The sequence below is a fragment of the Hermetia illucens genome, chromosome 1, assembly GCF_905115235.1.
Source record: "Hermetia illucens chromosome 1, iHerIll2.2.curated.20191125, whole genome shotgun sequence".
Classification (NCBI taxonomy): domain Eukaryota; kingdom Metazoa; phylum Arthropoda; class Insecta; order Diptera; family Stratiomyidae; genus Hermetia; species Hermetia illucens.
This window is the reverse complement of record NC_051849.1, coordinates 141,086,313-141,106,513: the sequence shown is the minus strand read 5'-3', so window position 1 is coordinate 141,106,513 and position 20,201 is coordinate 141,086,313. Positions and strand designations below refer to the sequence as shown.

The 20,201-nt window shown below is 37.3% G+C and overlaps 1 protein-coding gene across 1 annotated transcript in view; it reads right to left on the bottom strand.

Annotated features, from left to right (window-relative positions):
* Positions 1-49: 49 nt before the first annotated feature.
* Positions 50-20,201, bottom strand: part of LOC119646717 (polycomb protein Sfmbt) — a 39,980-nt gene continuing 19,828 nt past the window's right edge. The window contains exons 6-10 of the mRNA XM_038047296.1: positions 10,370-10,619; positions 10,119-10,308; positions 9,756-10,044; positions 9,263-9,654; positions 50-2,851 (exon numbers count right to left, since the gene is read on the bottom strand). Of these exons, the coding sequence (XP_037903224.1) occupies positions 2,477-2,851; positions 9,263-9,654; positions 9,756-10,044; positions 10,119-10,308; positions 10,370-10,619 (1,496 nt within the window). The 3' untranslated portion in view covers positions 50-2,476. The remainder of the gene's footprint in view (positions 2,852-9,262; positions 9,655-9,755; positions 10,045-10,118; positions 10,309-10,369; positions 10,620-20,201) is intronic.

The following is a 20,201-nucleotide window of genomic DNA, read 5'->3' as shown; positions in this document are numbered from 1 at the left end:
GTCTACTTGTTCATTATAACAATGCATAGAATAAAAATAAGTCTCAATACCTTTTTTGTTTGTTATATATTTTTGTATAAAAATATGGCATTATAAGTCTAGGCAATTTGTAATATTCACCTGCTGTAAACACGCTACCTCGTACTTGTAAGCTTGATAGAAGCTGTTAGTAAATTTGTTTCGTACGGGTAGTACTGTTCCTTCTCTATGTATGTACATATGTTTTAATTGTTTATTTTTATATTACGTTATGATTTATAACAGTATCTTTTTAAATAGAATATAATAAATGGGTTTAAATACTCGCTAGGTACATATTTTCTTTTATTTCGACAGATCTTAAATATTCAGTAAATATTTGTTACCTTTCGACTTTATTCCCTGATTGTTTTATATTTCTTGTATTTTTCAGATTCTTTAGATACAAAATTTGGTGTGTTCTTATTACATCATACAGAAATTTTTATATTTACAAGTAAAGACTTGAAGGCCTGTTTCACTTTAGACTTGGACTTTATGAAAATATTCTATTGCTTCTAGATTGCAATCTTATGTTTAAGATGTGCCACGTCAAAACTGCATCGATTTTTGTTAGAACTCTGCTAAATCATAGTCACACGGTTTCGGTAGTAAGGATTCGCATTGCTTTTGAATAAAAAGAAAAACCATTGGGGAACATTTTTCACGATCGACGACGGGTTCTGTTTTTTTTTTGAGTTGGGAAAATTTATTATATCAATTATGGGGAAAATGAAAGTTATCTACCAACTGAGGGTCATTTTGGAGCTGGATTTAGAATGTTGACTTCTCGGAAAAGACTAGCGTTAAGCATTATCTCTATAAATATGAAAAATGACTTCCTGCTCTGAACGCTATCTGAAGTTAGTGGTAGTGTGCGGAAATTTGAAAATAGTGGGAAGTACTTTGGATTTTGTGTCTCTAATCAGAGAATATTTATTGATTTCCATTGAATACCAAAAACTCCAAATTTATCAAGAGCTCTACTACCCATGAAGAAATAGCATTATTATTATTTTATTTGAATTGAGCCTTGAGGTTTTAGGATGTTCAACTGATTTCTTGCTTAAAAACGGCATTCTAAACAAAATGCTTCACGTAAGCTGGGAAATGTATTTAGTAGGGTTTGTTGTCTTAATTGGAAAATATTCAATTGCAGTGGTTCGGTTTTCAAATTGGACAAAATAAGGTTTTCCAAGCGGTCTAGCACAAACGTATTAAGCCAAAGTGATTCGTAAACTGGAAAAAAATTGATCCTTCAAATTATCATAAAACTTCCCTACTCATTCTTGATAATAATCATACCATTTACGTGCTTAGACAGGCAAACTCCATTCATACTTCAAAACTGCAAGGAGCAAAACGATATTTTGTGACAGGTTTAATCGTAGATAAAGCGCGGATTGGGAAGTTGGCAATGTATCTCAGTAATACATAAAATGTATTGGCATGATTTGTAATGTGTGATCATTATTTTTTGTCGTTGATACCCAAATATGCTGAGTTAAAGAAGGCATTTCAATATGAATTCGATTCCACTATTCGTAAAGTAGTTACGCTTTTATTTTCTGTGACTATACCAGAAAGGAGCATATCGACTTACTTGATTCCTGCTGGTGTTGCAGACCAATAGATTTATAGCCTAATATATTCAGAAGAATTATTTCACAATGCGACTGACACTACCCCGCTTTAATCCCACAAACTCGACCTGAGCCATAGACTTATCGTTGCTATACATTCAAAACAGTCTTGGTTAACGTACAAAAGATTCCTTTATTTCTTTTTTATATCAGATACCACTTGAGAATATTTGTTATGATACTTAGCGTTTCTCTCTCTCTCCATCTCCTATCAGCGTTGAACAATTTGTAGATTGAAATATCTCTACATTAAAAGCTAAACTAAAACGTAGCGTTAACTCGAATTCCTAGTACAACTAATATAAATGATCATCGACGACGTTTAGAAACATTACATTAATAAATTAAAAAGACAAAATATCATATTTATGCGGGCGTAATGCATTAATGAAAACATTTCGCATGATTTGTCCTAAGTTTTGTTTATGACTTTACTGTTTTTCTTTTGCGCTTCGTGATAACCCTCTCATAATTCCATCTTACTTTACAGACCAATAATAAAATCTTACATTTAAAACACGTTTTTACATAAAATCGTCTAGAAAAACATTAAAATGAACGGAAAATCAAAACGAAAGTTAAGAGAGATTTCCTTTGTATAAGAACATTCTTGGTTCGAATCACAACAGCTGAGATCAGATCATTTGATGTGTGATTTTCTTATTGCCTAGCTCTTCCTTGAGTCTTAGCTTCAATTTCGATAATATGTGAATTAAAATCGGCTGTTGTGGTTTCGATCTTTCCACTTCTTTATCTCTTGGCATGATTTCTTAAAAAATGAAACTATTTGAAAATTGCAGAACAGATCAAAGGCACTATGAAAACTTCTTATTCATGTTCGACTTCAATAATCTTAATTTACCCGGATTGGCTTTACACTTTAGTTGCTGTATCAAGTCGAAAATTTTCAATGCTGGACCGACTTTCATTCCCAAAAGCGTTATGATTTCATCTTTCGATAAATCTAAAAGCTTTTTGCCATCGATTTTATTTCTACTGAATGTATCACAATATGCTGTGCAATCGTTGACTCGTAGAAATTGAGATACATCGTAAATATTCCATGTGTCGGGACTAAGCTCAGCAGCATTTTGTGTAGGCATCGCCGGCGATGTTGCTGATGCTAAGTCGTTCGAATTGGTGGCGTCGGTTAATCGTGGAATGTACTTGCTACAAGTCACAGAAGAATTCTGAAAAAAGCAGACAATTATTACAAATATACGAAAATTTTGAAAAAAACTTATTATTTATGGAACTGAAGGAGAAATTATGTAGAATGAAATGATCGAAAAGTGTTACGAAACCAAAACCGCAGCCTTGGATAGGACGCATCAACCGATACTCACAAGTGGAATACCAAAGCTAAGCTGGGCATTCAAGGAACTAGGAAATAATAGTGACAAACAGAAATGTACAGATCACACTACTTTTCAATGGTGGAAAACAAAGCTTGTTTGACATCCCTGCATTTCGACGGATCAACGAAAGACTGTATCTAAGAATCTTAAAGTAAACTTTTCAATATAAAATTCATGCACATGCCGCATAGAAAGTAAATATGACAAATTTCCGTTAAGTGATGTAAAAATGTGCAACCATCTGTGTTAATAAGTAACTCCTAGCACCCCGCTTTGTGCAGAGGTCCATCACTTCGATAACGTCTTGACCTACTCCACTGATCCATGTCAAGCAGGGACTACCATACCATACCTTTCTGCCATATTTTATTATAGATATTGTTCTCTATAGACTTTCCAGGCTAGGTCATCTTTACCCATATAGTCTGCATGGACGCCTTTACGCGGGCCAGAACTCTTATGTGGAATCGAAAACGGTTTCATGGCTATGGATCTTAGAAATGAAAAGGAACGGTTGAGGGAACTATACTGGGCGAGCCTACCGGGGATGGAGCAGTCCAGGCTTATTGAGGGATGCGAACCCATACGCACAAACGATTGCTTAAACCTCACCAAAAAGAACCTCCGAATCATAGTGGGAATTCTCACTGGTCATTGTCGGCTGAAGTATCACCTAGGGAAGCTAGGGATATCTGCGGACACCGCTTGCAGGTTTTGTAGAGTATGAGAAACCTCTAACACGTCCTGGGACAGTGTCCGGCACTTGTGCAAAGTAGGTTGAGGCATCTGGGAGAACACTTATACAAGATGGAAGTAGGGGACATACTAAACTTCCTCACGGTTATAGGTCTGCTTGAGATACTATGATCAGTAGGTGCACTATAACCAGTAAAAGGGGCACAATGCACAATTCCCTTAACAGAATAATAATAATAACCGCAGTCTGCTGGTCGAATTTCATACACAACCAAACGATCGCGATATTGTTCATACTTTATGCTTCTGTTGGTAGCATTCTTCATAAGATTTTCCTGTAGAACGCGACTAAAGGCTCCCAATTTCCCTTACTGAGAACATAAGTCCTTGAGGAACGCGCCAGAACTGCTATTCGCATATGCTTCGTCTTGCCTTCAATATTGTCAACAGCCCAAAATCCTTCACTGCCTGCTCGACAAGCGGAAGGCAGTGTTACATCTCGGTATGTTATTTCCATTATATCGATATCGTCAAGATAGGGCAACAATTGGAACAGAATAGTACCTCTGCCATTCGCCTTAGTGTCACGAATCACTTTTTCTGGGGTTATTGATAATCAAAGGTCTTTACAACTATCCTGTTTCTTTTATCTGACCTCCGCACTTGTTAGAATCAGCTTAGTCAATGACTTACTGACTTTGTCGATATAACGAATTCTCTTATGGCCGCGTGCAGTTTTACCATAGGCTTTAAAAATAGAGGAAAATATAGTGCACCTGATTGCCATTTTTTTCATCGCAGAATATCTGATCTGTTGCTGATTACCTGAACTGAACTCTATCTGATATAATATTTTCGTTTCCAATCATCAGGCATTGATTCGTTGTGCCAAAGCTTCAACATTTTAAGCCGATGAGCTGCTTGGTGTTGTTGGTCACCTTCACCAGTTTAACCAGTTCGGCTATAATTCCATCGGCTCCTGGAACTGGTTCTTAAGCCGATTAATTGCACGGACCGTTCCTTCCATTGTTCCAGTAATCATCTGCCGTTTTTAATTGGCGGAACCTTCAACTGCCCCTATCTTCGGGAATCAGATTTCGCTTTTTATTTCGCCAAGATGAACATCGAAGCATTCTGTATCGCAGTTTCTCCCTGCACTTTTCGCTCCCGCTTATCCAATCGATACAGTTCTCTGCTCGTGCTTACGTTTTTTGAAATTGCTGCATTGCTCGATATGCAGTATTCTTCCGTTTCATCGCTAGCCCATGATTTTACGCCAGTGGGGAGTTATGATTTTCAGTTTTGTTCATTCATTTCCAAACGTTTATTTTAATTTCATTCATTCATTGATTCAAAATACGATTTGGAACGTACTTCTCCAAAAGGGCCGAAATGGATAACTGCAAAAATGCAACAGTAATTTGATCTCTTCTCTGCGGCAGTCTGTGTGAGGATAAAGTCGAAACGAAAGACGACACAACACTAGCACAGCTTAACGTTTTCTGGCTACCAAGTGGTGGAATTTGTGTTGTCTAAGGGTGGTAAAAGTGTCCGGATAGCTCAGTGGTTAGAGCACTAGGCTGTCATACGGAAGGTCGCGGTTCAAATCTCACTGGTGGCAGTGGAATTTGCATCGTGATTTGACGTCGGATACCAGTCGACTCAGCTGTGAATGAGTACCTGAGTCAAATCAGGGTAATAATCTCGGGCGGGCGCAATGCTGACCACATTGCCTCCTAGTGTACCGTTACGGTCTTGAATGAAGTGCTCTAACACACTTCAAGGCCCTGATCCAATATGGATTGTTGCGCCAACGATTATTATTATTAAGGGTGGTAAATATCGGCAAAGGTTCAGGTTTGTAAGTTTCTCTCAGAATAATCTTTTGGACAACTGATCTTCTGTATCAAAATCTTGGACACAGAATTGATGGTGTATAATCCCTCATTCAAGTTGACGTCTACTGAAATGCTGTATGATAAAATCATATAATAGAAGAAAAAAATGGAATCAGAAGCCAATCGAAATGTTTAAACTTTGCTGAAGATTTCGGATAGATGGATTTTTAAAACAATAAATTAGCCAGCTTTTTGGCGGCAAATTATCAACAACGCATTAAGTTAAATTAAATTTCTAATGTCGCGTCAGAAATGGAAAAGCCTGATATTATCAGTAAACAAAAACAAGTCGGGAAACCGGAAGCTAGACGCTTCAGGTATGAAAGGTTTTGTGTATTTCTTCTATAAAGAAATTTGGGTATGCATTTGTCCCATTAGCATGTAGCACGTAAAATATGCATATATTATGTGAAAATATCCACTTTCAAGTGATATTGACATTCATAGTCTTAAATTTGCAGGGAAGCGACAGTTTTGACTTAGTATAATTTTGCGAGTAATGGTGCGATTTTCACCAAATTTGGCAGGATTATGCTCTATGCTATAGTCTATATTGCTGCAAAATTGTGTGATTCCAGGGTGAACTTAAGGGGGGTTTTCCTGCCAATTACTAAAAATTATAGTAATGTACTGTTATTAACTTTATTTGAACAGATATCGATATGGAAGGTATTTCGGAGCCTAGGCACCATATAGTGGCAGCCCCCTGATTTTTTTTCAGATTTTCGGTTGGGTAGTTTCTGAGAATGGGTTCTTAAAAAAAATGGTCAATTTCAACCCCCCGTCAAAACTAAGATCGGCTTTAAAAAGTACTAATCGAGACCTTTAATTTGATATCCCACATGACTATATTTGATGAAAAAAAAATTTACACCCCCCTTTTGCATGTATGGGGACCCCCCTTAAATTCGACGTAAAAGAATGTAACTCACTATATGCGTGAGCGTTCACAGTTCCCACCGTTCTACCAAATTTGGTGCCAATCGCTACAACCTGTCGCTTGTGTTTACACAAAACCTTAAAAAGAACATTAACAAGTTGAATACTGGAAGATTTTGTGTATTTATTGTATAAATATATTTGAATGTAGAACTATTCCCTCTGTACATAATCATATATTTGCATTTGACATGTCACACTACTCACTTTAGTGTGATGTTAATATTTAGAGTCTTGGACAATAAATTAACACGGAAGAGACAACTTTCATTAACTGTAACTTTGTCAGTAATAGTACGATTTGGGGATATCGTGCTCCATAATATAGTCTATATTAGTACAAGTTTCTCTGACTCTAGGATAAACTTAAGGGGGGTTCTGAGCAATTTCCAGAACACATAGTAATATACTATTATTATTAGCAGATATCGATATGGAGGGTAGGGAGTAGATATCGGAAAGAGGCAACTTCGTGTTTTTTCTTTCAGATCCTTCGATTGGATAGTTGCTGAGAACGAGTTTATGAATAGTACTTGTCACACACTCCCCGTCTTTTCAACAACACAAATTTTAAACTCCTCGGATTGGTTTTATCATTCCACTATTTTGTATATCAGCTAATCCCACGTTATCTAAGTTGAATGATAATGCGGATCAACCAAACATAAAAAGAGTAACATTTTCGATTGCGAATCACCTATGCAAACCTTAGCTATACTAACACTGAAGTTTAAATTATTAATCATTGTTGCTTCTGCATTTTAAACAATGTCAATTTTAGTAACTCTATATCTTTTGCTTAATCGTTACATCCTTAAACAATGAACTGATAACCTGCTGCAGGGTACCAATTCCGTATCGCAGTGAATCCTGTATCAAGGCCCCATCGTGCTGCTTTTCCGAATCAATGTAATAGAATGCAAAATCATTAGCATCACAGTCTGAGAGAATAGGGGTAAGGTAAACTTTCAGAGGAATTTGAAGTCCCAAGCGGAGTCCGACAAGGTTGGATTCCGTTACCGATAATATTCGTTCTTATTATCGGCGACTTTGTTTATATCGGCTTGTCTTTTGAAATTGAGAGCTAGACAGGCCAAATTTGTTTGACCTTTTCGATGGAAATTATTTTATTCGTATTTGCGGTCCCTACAGTGAGTCAGTACTGAAACGCAAACTACTATCATTGTTCTGCATAGTGAAGGCAAATCCAAATGTAAAATTGCGTCTCAACTTAAATTATTGGAGACTTGTGTTCATCGCACTATTGTACGATATATGGACTCTGGTAGTAATCCAAATCGCCCGCTCTATGGAAGGCCAAGATCTATCACAACTAGTGAGGATAAATTTATTATTGTTACCAGCAGGCCGTAGACATGCGTAAACGCTCCAAAGATTCGCGACGAAATCAATAAATCTTGTTTGGCCGTGTTCTGCTCGAAAATCTGTTAAAGCCACAAAACAAGGAGAATCGGATGCAATCGATTCTTACCAATTGAGAATGATCAGAAGAAGTTTTTAAAAAGTTCTTTGGCACGACAAACCGAAATATGAATGGTTTGGCCCAAGAAAAATCTCCATACGTCGTAGGGTCGAAGAAAAGATGATGTCAAATTCTGTGGTTTCAACTACCAAACATATTGATATGAAAAAAGGAACTACGTCGACTGAGCACTCTTTGAACAGGTCGAAAAATATACGATTGATTTCTTGGCAAGACGTAATTAAGGGGGTTTGCGGTGAATTTATAAAATATGATAACTTGCTATTATTAACTTTATTTGGGCAAATATCGGAATGGTATGATTTTTTTTTAATTTCTCGGCTGAATAGGTCCTAAGAATGAAACTTTTTTCACTTTTTGGGGCGACTCACTCCACTATGTTTCACTCAATATTAGAAAAGCCGCTTCGAAAAGTACCAATTGAGCATTTTCATTTGATATCTCAAATTACCACATTCTGTGAAAAAAATGTTACGGCCCCGTCATATTGCGTAGCGAATTGCGAAAGTGATCACTATTTCGTTAGAGTGATATCCCAACTAGCAAACAATTGGAATATCGGACTCACCCTCGCTTTCAGGTTTGATATCGCGAAGTCCAAGGATAAAGAAAACGACCTCCAAATAAGTCAAAATATTAGAACACCATGTCCTTCAGCCACTAAATCAGCATCAGTTAAACGACAATGTTCACGAGAAATGGACAAAGTTTGATAACGAGTGCAAACAAGTATTGAAAGCAAAAACTCTGTACATAAAGTACGTAGAACTAAAACGAATCGCCCACAAAATCTGTAGAAAGAAAAATACACAAGCATATAAATGACGATATCTGCAGATCACCCAGATGTGACCTTGAAGATCCACAAACTTTTGAACGGATCAATGGATCTATGTCGGAAGACTGACACAAAAGTTTGACATGCAATACTTAATAATAATATATAATATATATAAGAACAAGTGAAAATGGGTCCGTAAATGAATTGATCATTTGCCAGCCACTTTCCGGTACTAATTGAGACTTTTCATTTGAACCCAACATATAACCACATCCAAAAATCCCCATTCCACTCAAATGCTAACCAACTTAACAAAATATTCATAATTTTCCTCATCTCTGAGTTTTCCACTGAGTAAATAAAATAAAAATAATTCAAACCAATTTCAAATTGGCCGATCGACAATTAAGAAACGGAATACTTACGGCTATATAGCTTGTTGCCTTGCGCTCAGCTGGTGGGGCAGGTGATGTTGTTTTCCGTACATTATGCACATGTTGATTACTACTGTTATTGCTACTCGTAATTGTACTTGTATTATTACTACTAACCACCACTGCACTACTAGACGTAACAACTAATTTCAATTTTTCTCCAGGTTCCGGTGTAACAGGTAAAGACGTCGACAGATCAGATCGACTAACATCGTCTTCATAATCATCATCGTCCTCTTCGTCATCTTCATCTTCATGCGGTTCAGCTTTCATTTCAAGCTTCACATTAACTCTATTATCATTACTTATAAAATTATTGGTAGGTTGCTGCAGATCATGCATTTCTTTCTTTACATTTGGTGGTCGTCCAGTTGTTCTCGACGCTGTAGAGACAAATAATTCAATAATTTTCAGAATGATAGATTTCCGACCGGAGAGCGAATGATCTTTAGCTGTTTATAATGTAATTGCAAACCGATATTACCTGCTGTATTTTCTGTTTTTATCTTTTTCTTCCGTTTCTTTCTCGTTGTTTTTGGCGTTGTTTTCACAACCGGTTGTTGAACAATCGGTGGACCCTCCAGTTTGTGACCGACTAACACACACCATCCTACTGGGTAGATGTCAGGTGATTCGCAGTCTAACCACTGATCATATTCTTCGGGCCAACCATCGAAACGTATCTTAAGTAGGCGACCCACAATCCGAGCGACCGTCGCAACGCAAACCAATCGCGGATCCATCAAATCAGCGCATTCTAGTCGCATATTTGGCTGTTAATGTAATGAATGCGTATATTATATTCTCCGTATATTCTGCAATTCGATGCTGTTTGTAAGCTACATACCCGAAAGCCATGATCTGGAATATCGCGATGGAACAGATGTTCATCAGCTGGCAAGCTTTTCGTTTCCTCTAGATAAGTATCCCATCTGAACGTGTTGATATCATAACCATTGGGTGGCGTTAAGGTAATACCGTTCGCTGCACAAAATCCAACTGGAAATATACTTGGCGATTTCTCATGGTAGCAGAACCTGACAACGAAAATTTTACCAATAAAATTTCTTTCATATTTATATGGATATATGAATTTACCAGTCTGATCCCGTCGCATCTGGATCATACGAATCGATTCTTATCATCATGTAGCCGAATTTTAAGACAGCCATTACAGTCGCTACACAAATCGATGATAAATTGAGGGGATCGACTGCTTCAAGTTTCATGCCTTCAACGAATCCGTTCGTTTTTCCCTCTAAATAGTATTCTTCAAACGTGAAATTCATTTTGAATAATTCGATTGTGGCATCGTCTTCATGAACTTCGATCATTTGATCACAACCAGCTGGAAAGAAAATACATTTTCTATTAAACGAAGTGGCTTCAAATTATTTATTTAATCTAGTTTCTTTGATATGAATCGGTGGGCTAGCAACTTGCAGAACATTTCTTGCTGTAGAAACATTACCCGCGCCTTGTATAAGGAGGCTATAGTGTCAGCCTTGACTTGGTTTTTGGAACGACAACGATATCGGGGGAAAATGGTAGCTTTTTTTAATTTAAGCAGTAGTTCAAGCGTAACAAGCTTGCTTAGGTTAGATGCTGAAACCCTGGAGGGTATCTTTCTCAGTTTTGGGACATTGGCCTGGGCTGGGCTGGGCTGCTTATGGCAACCGCAAAGGGCGTCCTCGTTCCTTGGGAGCAAGTTTGGGAATACTGAATTTCATTCAGGTACAGAATGAGGCGCATTTCAATAATAGTGCTATGCAGAAAGAGGCTTTCTATGAGCAATTGGATGCAGATTAGGAGAGGCTCTCTAAAGATGAAATTTTCGTTGTGAATATCAAATGTCAAACTAGGTCTGACAACAATTGCTCGAATATGTGATGGAAAAATACGGCTTTGGTCGACGGTAACGATAATGATAAGAACTTTCTACAGTCTCCGCGAGTCGCTATTGGTCCATAAGCACGATCCGGATTCAACGGATCAATAACGTACGAGCAATCAAATAGACCACAATGAGATCAGCAGTAGATTTAGGAGGTGCCTTCTGGTTATGCGTAGCAATAGAGGCATTGACATCATCCTAGAAGGGATCATCATCTAAAGGTTGCTTTTTCTTGAACGCTTCATTTAAGCGTTCGAGTTATGCACTGTTAAGAACGAAGATGGACTTTTCGTCAAGTAGTGGCAGTTCATAATTGACAATTTGCAAATTTGGAGGTTCTTTGTGAGCTTGCTCTCTTTAAATGATTCCAAACTGTTATGTGGTTGAGGTTTGATGCCTCTTCTATCTCCTGATACCTTGCATGCTGATTTAGCTCAACCATTTTCATTATGTCATCGACTTTACCAGTGACTGGTCGACCAGAGCGAGGTGCACCTTTGACATCCAAATTTCCGGAACGGAATAGAGCAAGCCACACCTGGTTGCTGCGTTCACTCACAGCAATCTCACTGTATATTTTACAAATTTGTTGGCATGTCTTTACAGCATTTCGCTAAAGTAGAAAAGCACCACATAACGTACTTTTTCAGATATCTGCGACGATAGCGACGAATTGCAAAATTGGATTAAAAATAATAATCGTTGGCGCAACAATCCAATTGGATCAGGGCTTTGAAGTGTGCTAGAGCACTTCACTCAAAACCATAATGGCACATTACAGTACACTATAGGGGGTAATGTGATGAGCATTCCGATCTCCCGAGATAATTACCCTGATTTGACTCAGGTATTCATTCACAGCTGATTCGATTAGTATCCGGCATCCAGTCCCGATAACAAATCCCTCTGCCACCAGTGCACCGCAACCTTCCGCTACGAGAGCCCAGCGTTTTAACCATTTGAACCATCCAGACATGTATTAAAAAGCCTGAAATGTCACTTTTCAACCGCACGTCAGTGTAAACAGATGTATAGGTATCAACACCACATAGTGTCAAAAATCGGGGGAAACTTTTAATGTTACCCAATATGATCTATATCCCCCAATGCAATGAGAGAACTATTTTCTTGATCGAACGGAAGATCATTGAATAATCCGCTTGAAAATATTGATGATCATTTGGCTGCCATCTTCTCTTTGCTCTTTTCTCGAGCGCTACTCAGGGTAGCGTCACGTCTCGAAGGGGTGAATCGACAAAACTAAGGGATTAAAGGCTCTATTGATCGCGCTGTGAAATCCCGGCAAATTCAGTGTAGTCTGCAACATGGTAAAAGGAAATTTTTTATTGATCAGAGTAGCAAAAATTGTAACAGATAGTTACGATTTCAGAAATGTATACTGCATCACGAAAGAACTGGCTTTCAATAGCCGTCTGAAGGAAATTAGCAGTATTATGGCCAGTCAGAATGCTTACCAACACTTCTGCAAGTTTTCATGCTTTTGGACATAGGTCGCAGAGATATAAGCTAAAATAATCCGCAGAGATATAAGCTAAAATAACGCATTAAGAAGTCCTTCGAAGGCTTGATTGACAGAGAACAGACTGGTTTCCGCTACACATCATTTTTACAATGACCAGATCGACACCCTGCGGATCATTCTTCTTTCATCGTGAGTAGGGAGGATCACTGAGGTAAAATCTCAGAGCAATTTGAAGTTCAAAGCAGAGTTTACCAGAGCTGTATCCTGTCGCTGATACTTTTCCTTCTTGTTGTCGATGCCATTCTCCATCTACCTTGTGCGGAGATCATGACATCTTTCCTCTTTCTGTGCAAGTATTCTTTCTTATAAGTCTATCCTAATACCAGTATAATTTAATAAAATATCAACTGGCTAAAAAGAGAAGCCATTATTCGATTGACGTCGGATACTAGTCGACTCGGATGTGAATGAGTGCCTAAATTAAAATTAGGGTAATAATCTCGGGCGAGCGCAGTGCTGACCACATTGCCTCCCACAGGGTACTGTAATCCTGTAGTGTACCATTACGATCTTGATTGAAGTGCTCTAGTACACTTCAAGGCACACTAGTTTGCGGACCGTAGAAATATGTTCTGAATAAGTTCTGAAAATTTCAAAGAATTTCGTTGGATAGATTTTGGGCTATGGTGGCTTTCGATTTTCAACATGCAGTTTCGAGACAAACGCATTTAAAACGTAGAATGCGATTTTTAACCGTAAAATCTTAATAGACCATTAATCTGCTATATCTAGTCCATAAACCTAAGATTTCTTGAAGAAACACAAGTAAAGCCTTGGCTTCAATTCTTATCATTTTAGCGAAGTTATTCGAACGCGAATTCTTATGATTTTAGCGAAGTTATTCGAACGTCATTAGGACCGAAAAGTACGCGCTTTATTACGGTGATCGACATAAACATGGCATGCGGCATTTTACCTGTTTAACACCGTAATTTCCGAACGACTCGCAATATCAAGAAATAACTTTGCTCATATATTCTACACTATCTAAATACAATTGATGCCAAAAAAAATCGGATGCGGCACACAGGATGACCCCCTTAAAGCAGCAATAGATAACAGTCCAGTTCGTAACCCATCGACAACTTCAAAACATTAGTGCAATCGATTGCTGTTCCACCTATTCCGTACCGAATGTGTCAGCAATTCGGGGATCAAAGCAGTAGGGATATGATCTACTTATCAAAGGCGACTTGCAATGACTCGTTGACATAAAAGAGAATGGAATTTTTGATGGCTCGTTTTCTTTTCATCGTAGAAAATACAGGCAACAATGCAGAAAAACTCGAGTTAGTTTTCTCCACGTTTTATTGTCCTTGATAAATTGTCACGGACAGATTTATGACAAAGCTTCTAATGTGGAAATTTCAGGCAAGGGTCAAAGAAAATGAGAAACACGACTATGCTAGTCATTCGTCAAATTTAGCGGTAGCAATGACTTATAAAATGTGACCATCGAAAAGAGATTTTGACAGAGCTAATGTCAACCCAAAAGACCAGCTTGAGATGATACTGCTCTAGGTTTTGAAAATTATATCACGAAATTAATTGACACTTTAGATGAAATTGAAAATCATTCGAGTGTAAATTATAATGCTTGAAACAATGAAGCATTAGGTGAGACGAAATTTAAATTGTTGGCCATGGCAGCTTCAAACAATTCATTCAGATGTTAATATCACAAACTTAACGTTTTGTTTGAAATCTAGTGTGCTGAACGATCGAATGCTATATTTCTAGGTTGAGAATCTGATGTGTCACTTGATTGTGATGACGTGAAATAAGTTTGCGATTGATAAGTCGGGGTGGGAAACTTTAATATTAAAAAAAGAGTAAACAGTGATTCATTATTGTTTTCATAACACAATACATCATAGCATTAATATGTCGAAGACCAGGATGAAATGTGAATGTCCCTTAGACAGGACGAAATTCTTAATTTATTACGTTTTTTTGGGAACTTCTCGAGCTTTCCTGGCTTTCGGTGAAGCTGTTCAAGGCTTTTTGAAACATACACGGTGCGTATAAAATTGATACATACGGAACACAACGTGATAAATATGGTATATACTTATTTTGGATATATAACCTTGTAACAGATTATTTATATCAAACTCGCTATATGATAAAAATATTAGGAATTCAGTAATTCAAATTATATTCTTCAAAAGCTGCTTTTATCCGACGCGAAGGGGAGGGATGGCAAATTTTAAAATCTCGTTCTAACTGTCCGGCATTTTTGATAATCCAGCAAACTTTTAAAATTCAGCAGGTATGATTGTTAATAATGTACGTGAGTTTTTAATATCAATAATTACTACCTTGTTGATTTTACTTCTGGTAGGAACCTGTAGTAACATCTATCTACCTACTGACGACATGGAAAAGAAGATTTTGTCAAAAAGGTAGATTTACCACAATTATCACTGCCTATCATAGTTTATTTCCACTATGCCAGTGTAAAAAGACGGGAAATCAGAAGCTGGACGCTTCAGGTATGAACGGTTTTGTGTATTTCTTATATAAAAATATTTGAGTGAATTTCGAGCGAATATTTGTCCCATTTGCACCTAGCTGTATGTATGTTTATTATGTCAGATAATTCACTTTAACGTAATGCTGATATTCCAAGTTTTAGATTGCAGCATATTTGTATAGAACTGATAAATTTTAACTATTATAGTTTTGTTAGTAATATCGCGATTTGAAGCAACCTTGATAGGAATATGCTTTCTATTTTAACTAAAGAGGGGTTTACAGTCAATTGTTAAAACTTATGATAATATACTATTATTAACTTTATTTGAGCAAATATTGATAAGGAGGGGGTTTCGGAGCCTAGAAAACATCGTGGTAGCTTCTTGACTTTTTCAGATTTTTCGGTTGAGTAGCTTCTGAGGATGGGTTCGTGAAAGAAATAACCAATTTACTATCAAATGTCAGAGCTGATTTGAAAAGTACCACTCGAGACCTTTCACATGGTAAAAAAGTTTTTAGACTCCCCATCCACTTTTGCATGTATGGGCCAAAATCAAGGTAGAAAGATGTTACTCACTGTATGCGGTGGGGTTCAATAGAAGTAACTATTTCTGAGAAAAGTATTTGTGACAGACAGTAAACCGATCTTAATAAGGTATGATTTTGTACAAATCCTTAAAAGAAGTCTTAACGCAAAAGAATATGTTTACGATTTTGGCGGAAAATAATGAATATTGATAAGAAAATCCATGTTTATGAAAAATATTTCACCAAATTAGAAAATGCCCTCAAATTGATAAAATCATTAACAAAGGTAAATGGTCGCGTAGCTAGTAAGTGACTAAGACGTGTGTTAGAAATAATTCATACTGTGCATAGTACGAAAAAAATGTAATTGATTCGAGAGGGTTTAACATTATTCTGTTGCAAACTCTTGAAATATTTAAGGGAACTTTTTTCAATGGTATGCTTCAGTTTTTTTCTGAATCTTGCATGCGGTGCAAAGTGTTGTACGCTCCTTTCATCTCATCACAAAAGTGTCTTCAAAAATTTGGAAACGATATTCATTCACACAATAGGTGTTTATACTGCTATTAGTTAAAGCTTGCCAAATGTAGAACTGTCTTGATTTGACTGTAAAGTTTTAAGCGTCTTTCTAGTAGATGATGAAATTGATTACAAAACAAAATAAAGGGACGAAGAAAATATATAGAATGACAAATATTTATTTCTTACAAAAACTGTATAGAAATTGTTGTGCAACCGACGTTCATAATTTAACCATAAACAGATTAGGGTCGAATCATAAACAATGATGACGAGATGATAGTTAAAATTCCATGAGGGGGGGTAGGCAGCACATAAGTGTTCGCTGCAAACTCTAGCTTAATTCACATGTCAAAAACTCCTAAGATCATGATAGTTATTTTAAGGACAAAGGGAATATAATCTAGCCGGCTTAGATCTTCGGAGATAGCTCGTAGCGTTCACAAATGATAGGAGATTCCCAACCCAACAACCACAGATTTCTTTGAGGTACCTGAAGAATTGTTTCCTTAGTATCTACAACCTGACTCTAACTGGATTGGTTTTATTTTCGAAAGTGGCAAAGTGAGTGAGCTTTCAATGGAAAAACGAATAAAAATTCAGTTCTTACATGGAAAAGGGAAATCTCAAGTCCAAAGCTAATATACCATAACCGGAAAAAAAGTGCGTGGCCAGGACAGGAAACTTATCCATTAGTCAAGTTAAGAATCATAAAATCGTCTTAAAGAAGCCGTAGCTTTTTGTAATAAAACAAATAAGTTGGAATATCAGAAGCTGAACGCTTCCGGTGTATAGGTTTTGCGTTCATTTTGTGCGACACTTTCTGTACACGTTTTTACATTCGCACACAATTAAAAATTCAAAATATTTATTGATATGTCTCCAAACTCCAACTGCGTCGTTGATATGAGGTCACTCTATATGATGGTGACGTCATACACGCATTGAGTGCAATAAATTTGGGTGAAATACAAAATTTTGACCATTTATAACTTTCGTAATAATTGTTGGATTGCCTTCAAACTTTCCAGAATTATGTCTAATATTATCACTCATACTGATGACACTTTGTACTTTTAGAATGAACTAGAGGGGGTAAATTTCTAAAATATAATATGCTATTATTAACTCTATTTTACTAGAGTGGTAGTGGGATATATTTTGAGGTCTAGATTTTATATATATGCACCATTGCCATTTTTTCAGAATTTTCGGTTAGAAAGCTTCTGACAACGAGACCTTTTTACTTTTTGGGACAAATATTTTGGCCCTTCACTCCCCTGTGTTTCAGCCAATATCAGAAATAAGATAAATAGTTATGTATGCCCTCTTATTTAATACCTTACCGTCACCCCTTGATTACTTTCGACCAAACGCGCTCTCCACTTTTCTAACAAATCTCAAAATAAAGACCGCTTTCGGAAAGTACTAATCGAGACCTTTCATATCCCACATGACTATATTTGGTGAAAAAAATTTACATCCGCCTTTTACACTCAAAACCTTAAAAAAAGTTCTACAATCGTTATTTTGTAAAAAATTGTTAATTATAAATTGGTTTCTTACTTTTGGAGAGTTACTTAATCGATAGCAATCCCGAGGTTGTGGATTATAATTTGCAAATGTACCCACAGAAAAACTTGGAAACCCATTTTCCGGAGCTCCAAACAGATATAATTCCTTAAATATCAATTTGTTTCAGACAGCACACGGAAAATTGGCTGTGCCTGTATCAGACAAATGTTTATGCTATCTCAGACATATGTCTGTATCTGAGTCAGACAAGCGTTTATATCTGAATCAGACTATTGCCTCAGCTGAATATTTATTAGTGCGTCAGACAACAGACAGACAAAATGTTGGTTTGTTTCAGGCTACAGACAAATAAAATTTCGTATATCAGACAAACCTTTGTCGGTTTTAAATACCAGACAGACAAAATTTTGTCTAGTTCTAACAACAGACAGGCAAATGCCTGTGTGTCTCAGGCAACAGAAAAACCACCATTATAAAATAATGGCAGGACAACTACATACTTTTTGTAGTTAAGGCTATAAATATGGTAATGGCATATGATTGCATGTCCCCCAACTCTGCTCCTGAACCCATATCTAATGCTAGGATAGGAATGTCTGATCTCAGGAGGTTCTGCGTCAACCTTCAATAATAATGCTCCCATTCTACAAAAACGTATGCAGAGGTGATATTCATTCCACATGACTGCGTGCTGGCTTTCCGAAACCTAAATACTGCAATTTATTTTTGCCGCTAAGATGAAAATGTTAAAACAATACTCTCTAGCAGATATAAAGCTCTAACAAAGAAACAATAATGAAGTTTCACCTTAGAAATTATTTTAAAAATAATGCAAAGTTACCTTTGGCTGCTTGAAACTTTTTCCCTTTCGCAGTAAATTCATTCTATGATGAAAATTACGGCTTGTGGCTTCATATTAAATGAAAAAGCAGATTTAAGCATTAGTGGGCACCTCCACCTAATTCTCCCAAAAACGTTCATGTGTCAATTAGTTTGCTTATCACGAATATTTATAAGCATTGCTGTCATAAACCTTTATTTTAGATATAGTGTGTCAATCGCATCTAGAATTCTAGGGCGACCCATTTTCCGTTCTCCTCGGATAATGGGTCTCATTACATGGTATAACCTGTAATGGAGTTGTCCCCTTCCTCGACATGCGATCATCAATACGCTCCATGTGACATTTTGCCCTGTAATATGTCGCTCTTATAAAAGCTATTGGTTTCTTCAGAATACCCGTCCTGCGTAGAGTATCCCGGTACACTCCCTGTTCACGCAATCGAAATCTTAGTCGAGATCGATGTTTCATAATGATCCTATCCCAAGGGTGTTAATATGCTTAGAAATATAATAACAAGTCGGGAAACCGGAAGCTTGACGCTTCAGGTATAAAAGGTTTTGTGTTTCCCTATGTGAGGAGCATAACGTAGTTCTCCATTGGCTTTTAGCATTGACCCGAGATATTGAAATCGTTCAGTTCTGGGCAGGTTACTGTCATTGCCAGAACTGAGCAATTTAAATATTTCGAAGGGCAGGTTACCAACATTGCCAAAACTCAGCGATTTAAATATCTCGAGGGGCAGGTTACTGCCATTGCCAGAACTCAGCGATTTAAATATCTCGAGTCTATGCTATCTGCCAATGGAGAACTGCGTAATGAAATTATTTCACACATTAACGCAACCTGGATGAAGTGGCATTCCCCAACTGGTGTTCTTTGTGATCGACGTATCAGCGCACGTCCCAAATCTAAAATTTACTGCAATGTCGTCCGTCTGCCGCTCTCTATAGTTCTGAGTGTTGGCCGACTATAAAGGACAATGAACGGCATCTTGCGGTAATGGGGACGAAGATGTTGCATTGCACTGGTGGCGTGACAAGTTTTGATTACGTCTGAAGTGGGAATATCCCCCATCGATATGGGTTTGCATCGATTGTGGAAACTGCAAGATTTTCGATGGTGTGGTCACGTAACTCACGCTAACGAGAATTCAACAACTAGTAGTGGTCAGAACATCGAAAGCAATGGGAATCAACCAAAAAGCCGGCCAAAACAATGGTGGCTTGATACGCTGGATGGGGATTTAAAGGTCTCGCGATTACATCTTGATCAGGCATTTGATAAAATAAAATGACGAAAAAGATCACCACGAGCCGACCCCGCTTGTGAACTGAAGGCCGAAGAAAAAGAAAAAGATGCGAGGAGCGACGAGCGCACGACAGCTCCGTGTAATATAGTTAAAAATTCCATTGCCCTCTATTTTCTAGAAAGAAATTTAAATAAATCTTTTGATGGAAAGCCCTGTGTTGATAATGGTCAACTTCATTCGCTTCACGCTCTCAGTTTAATATTATTAGCAAATGCCAACAATTTAACCAACATCAAATATAAAAAAAGGGCTGGAGAGAATTAGATTCTTCTTGAATGG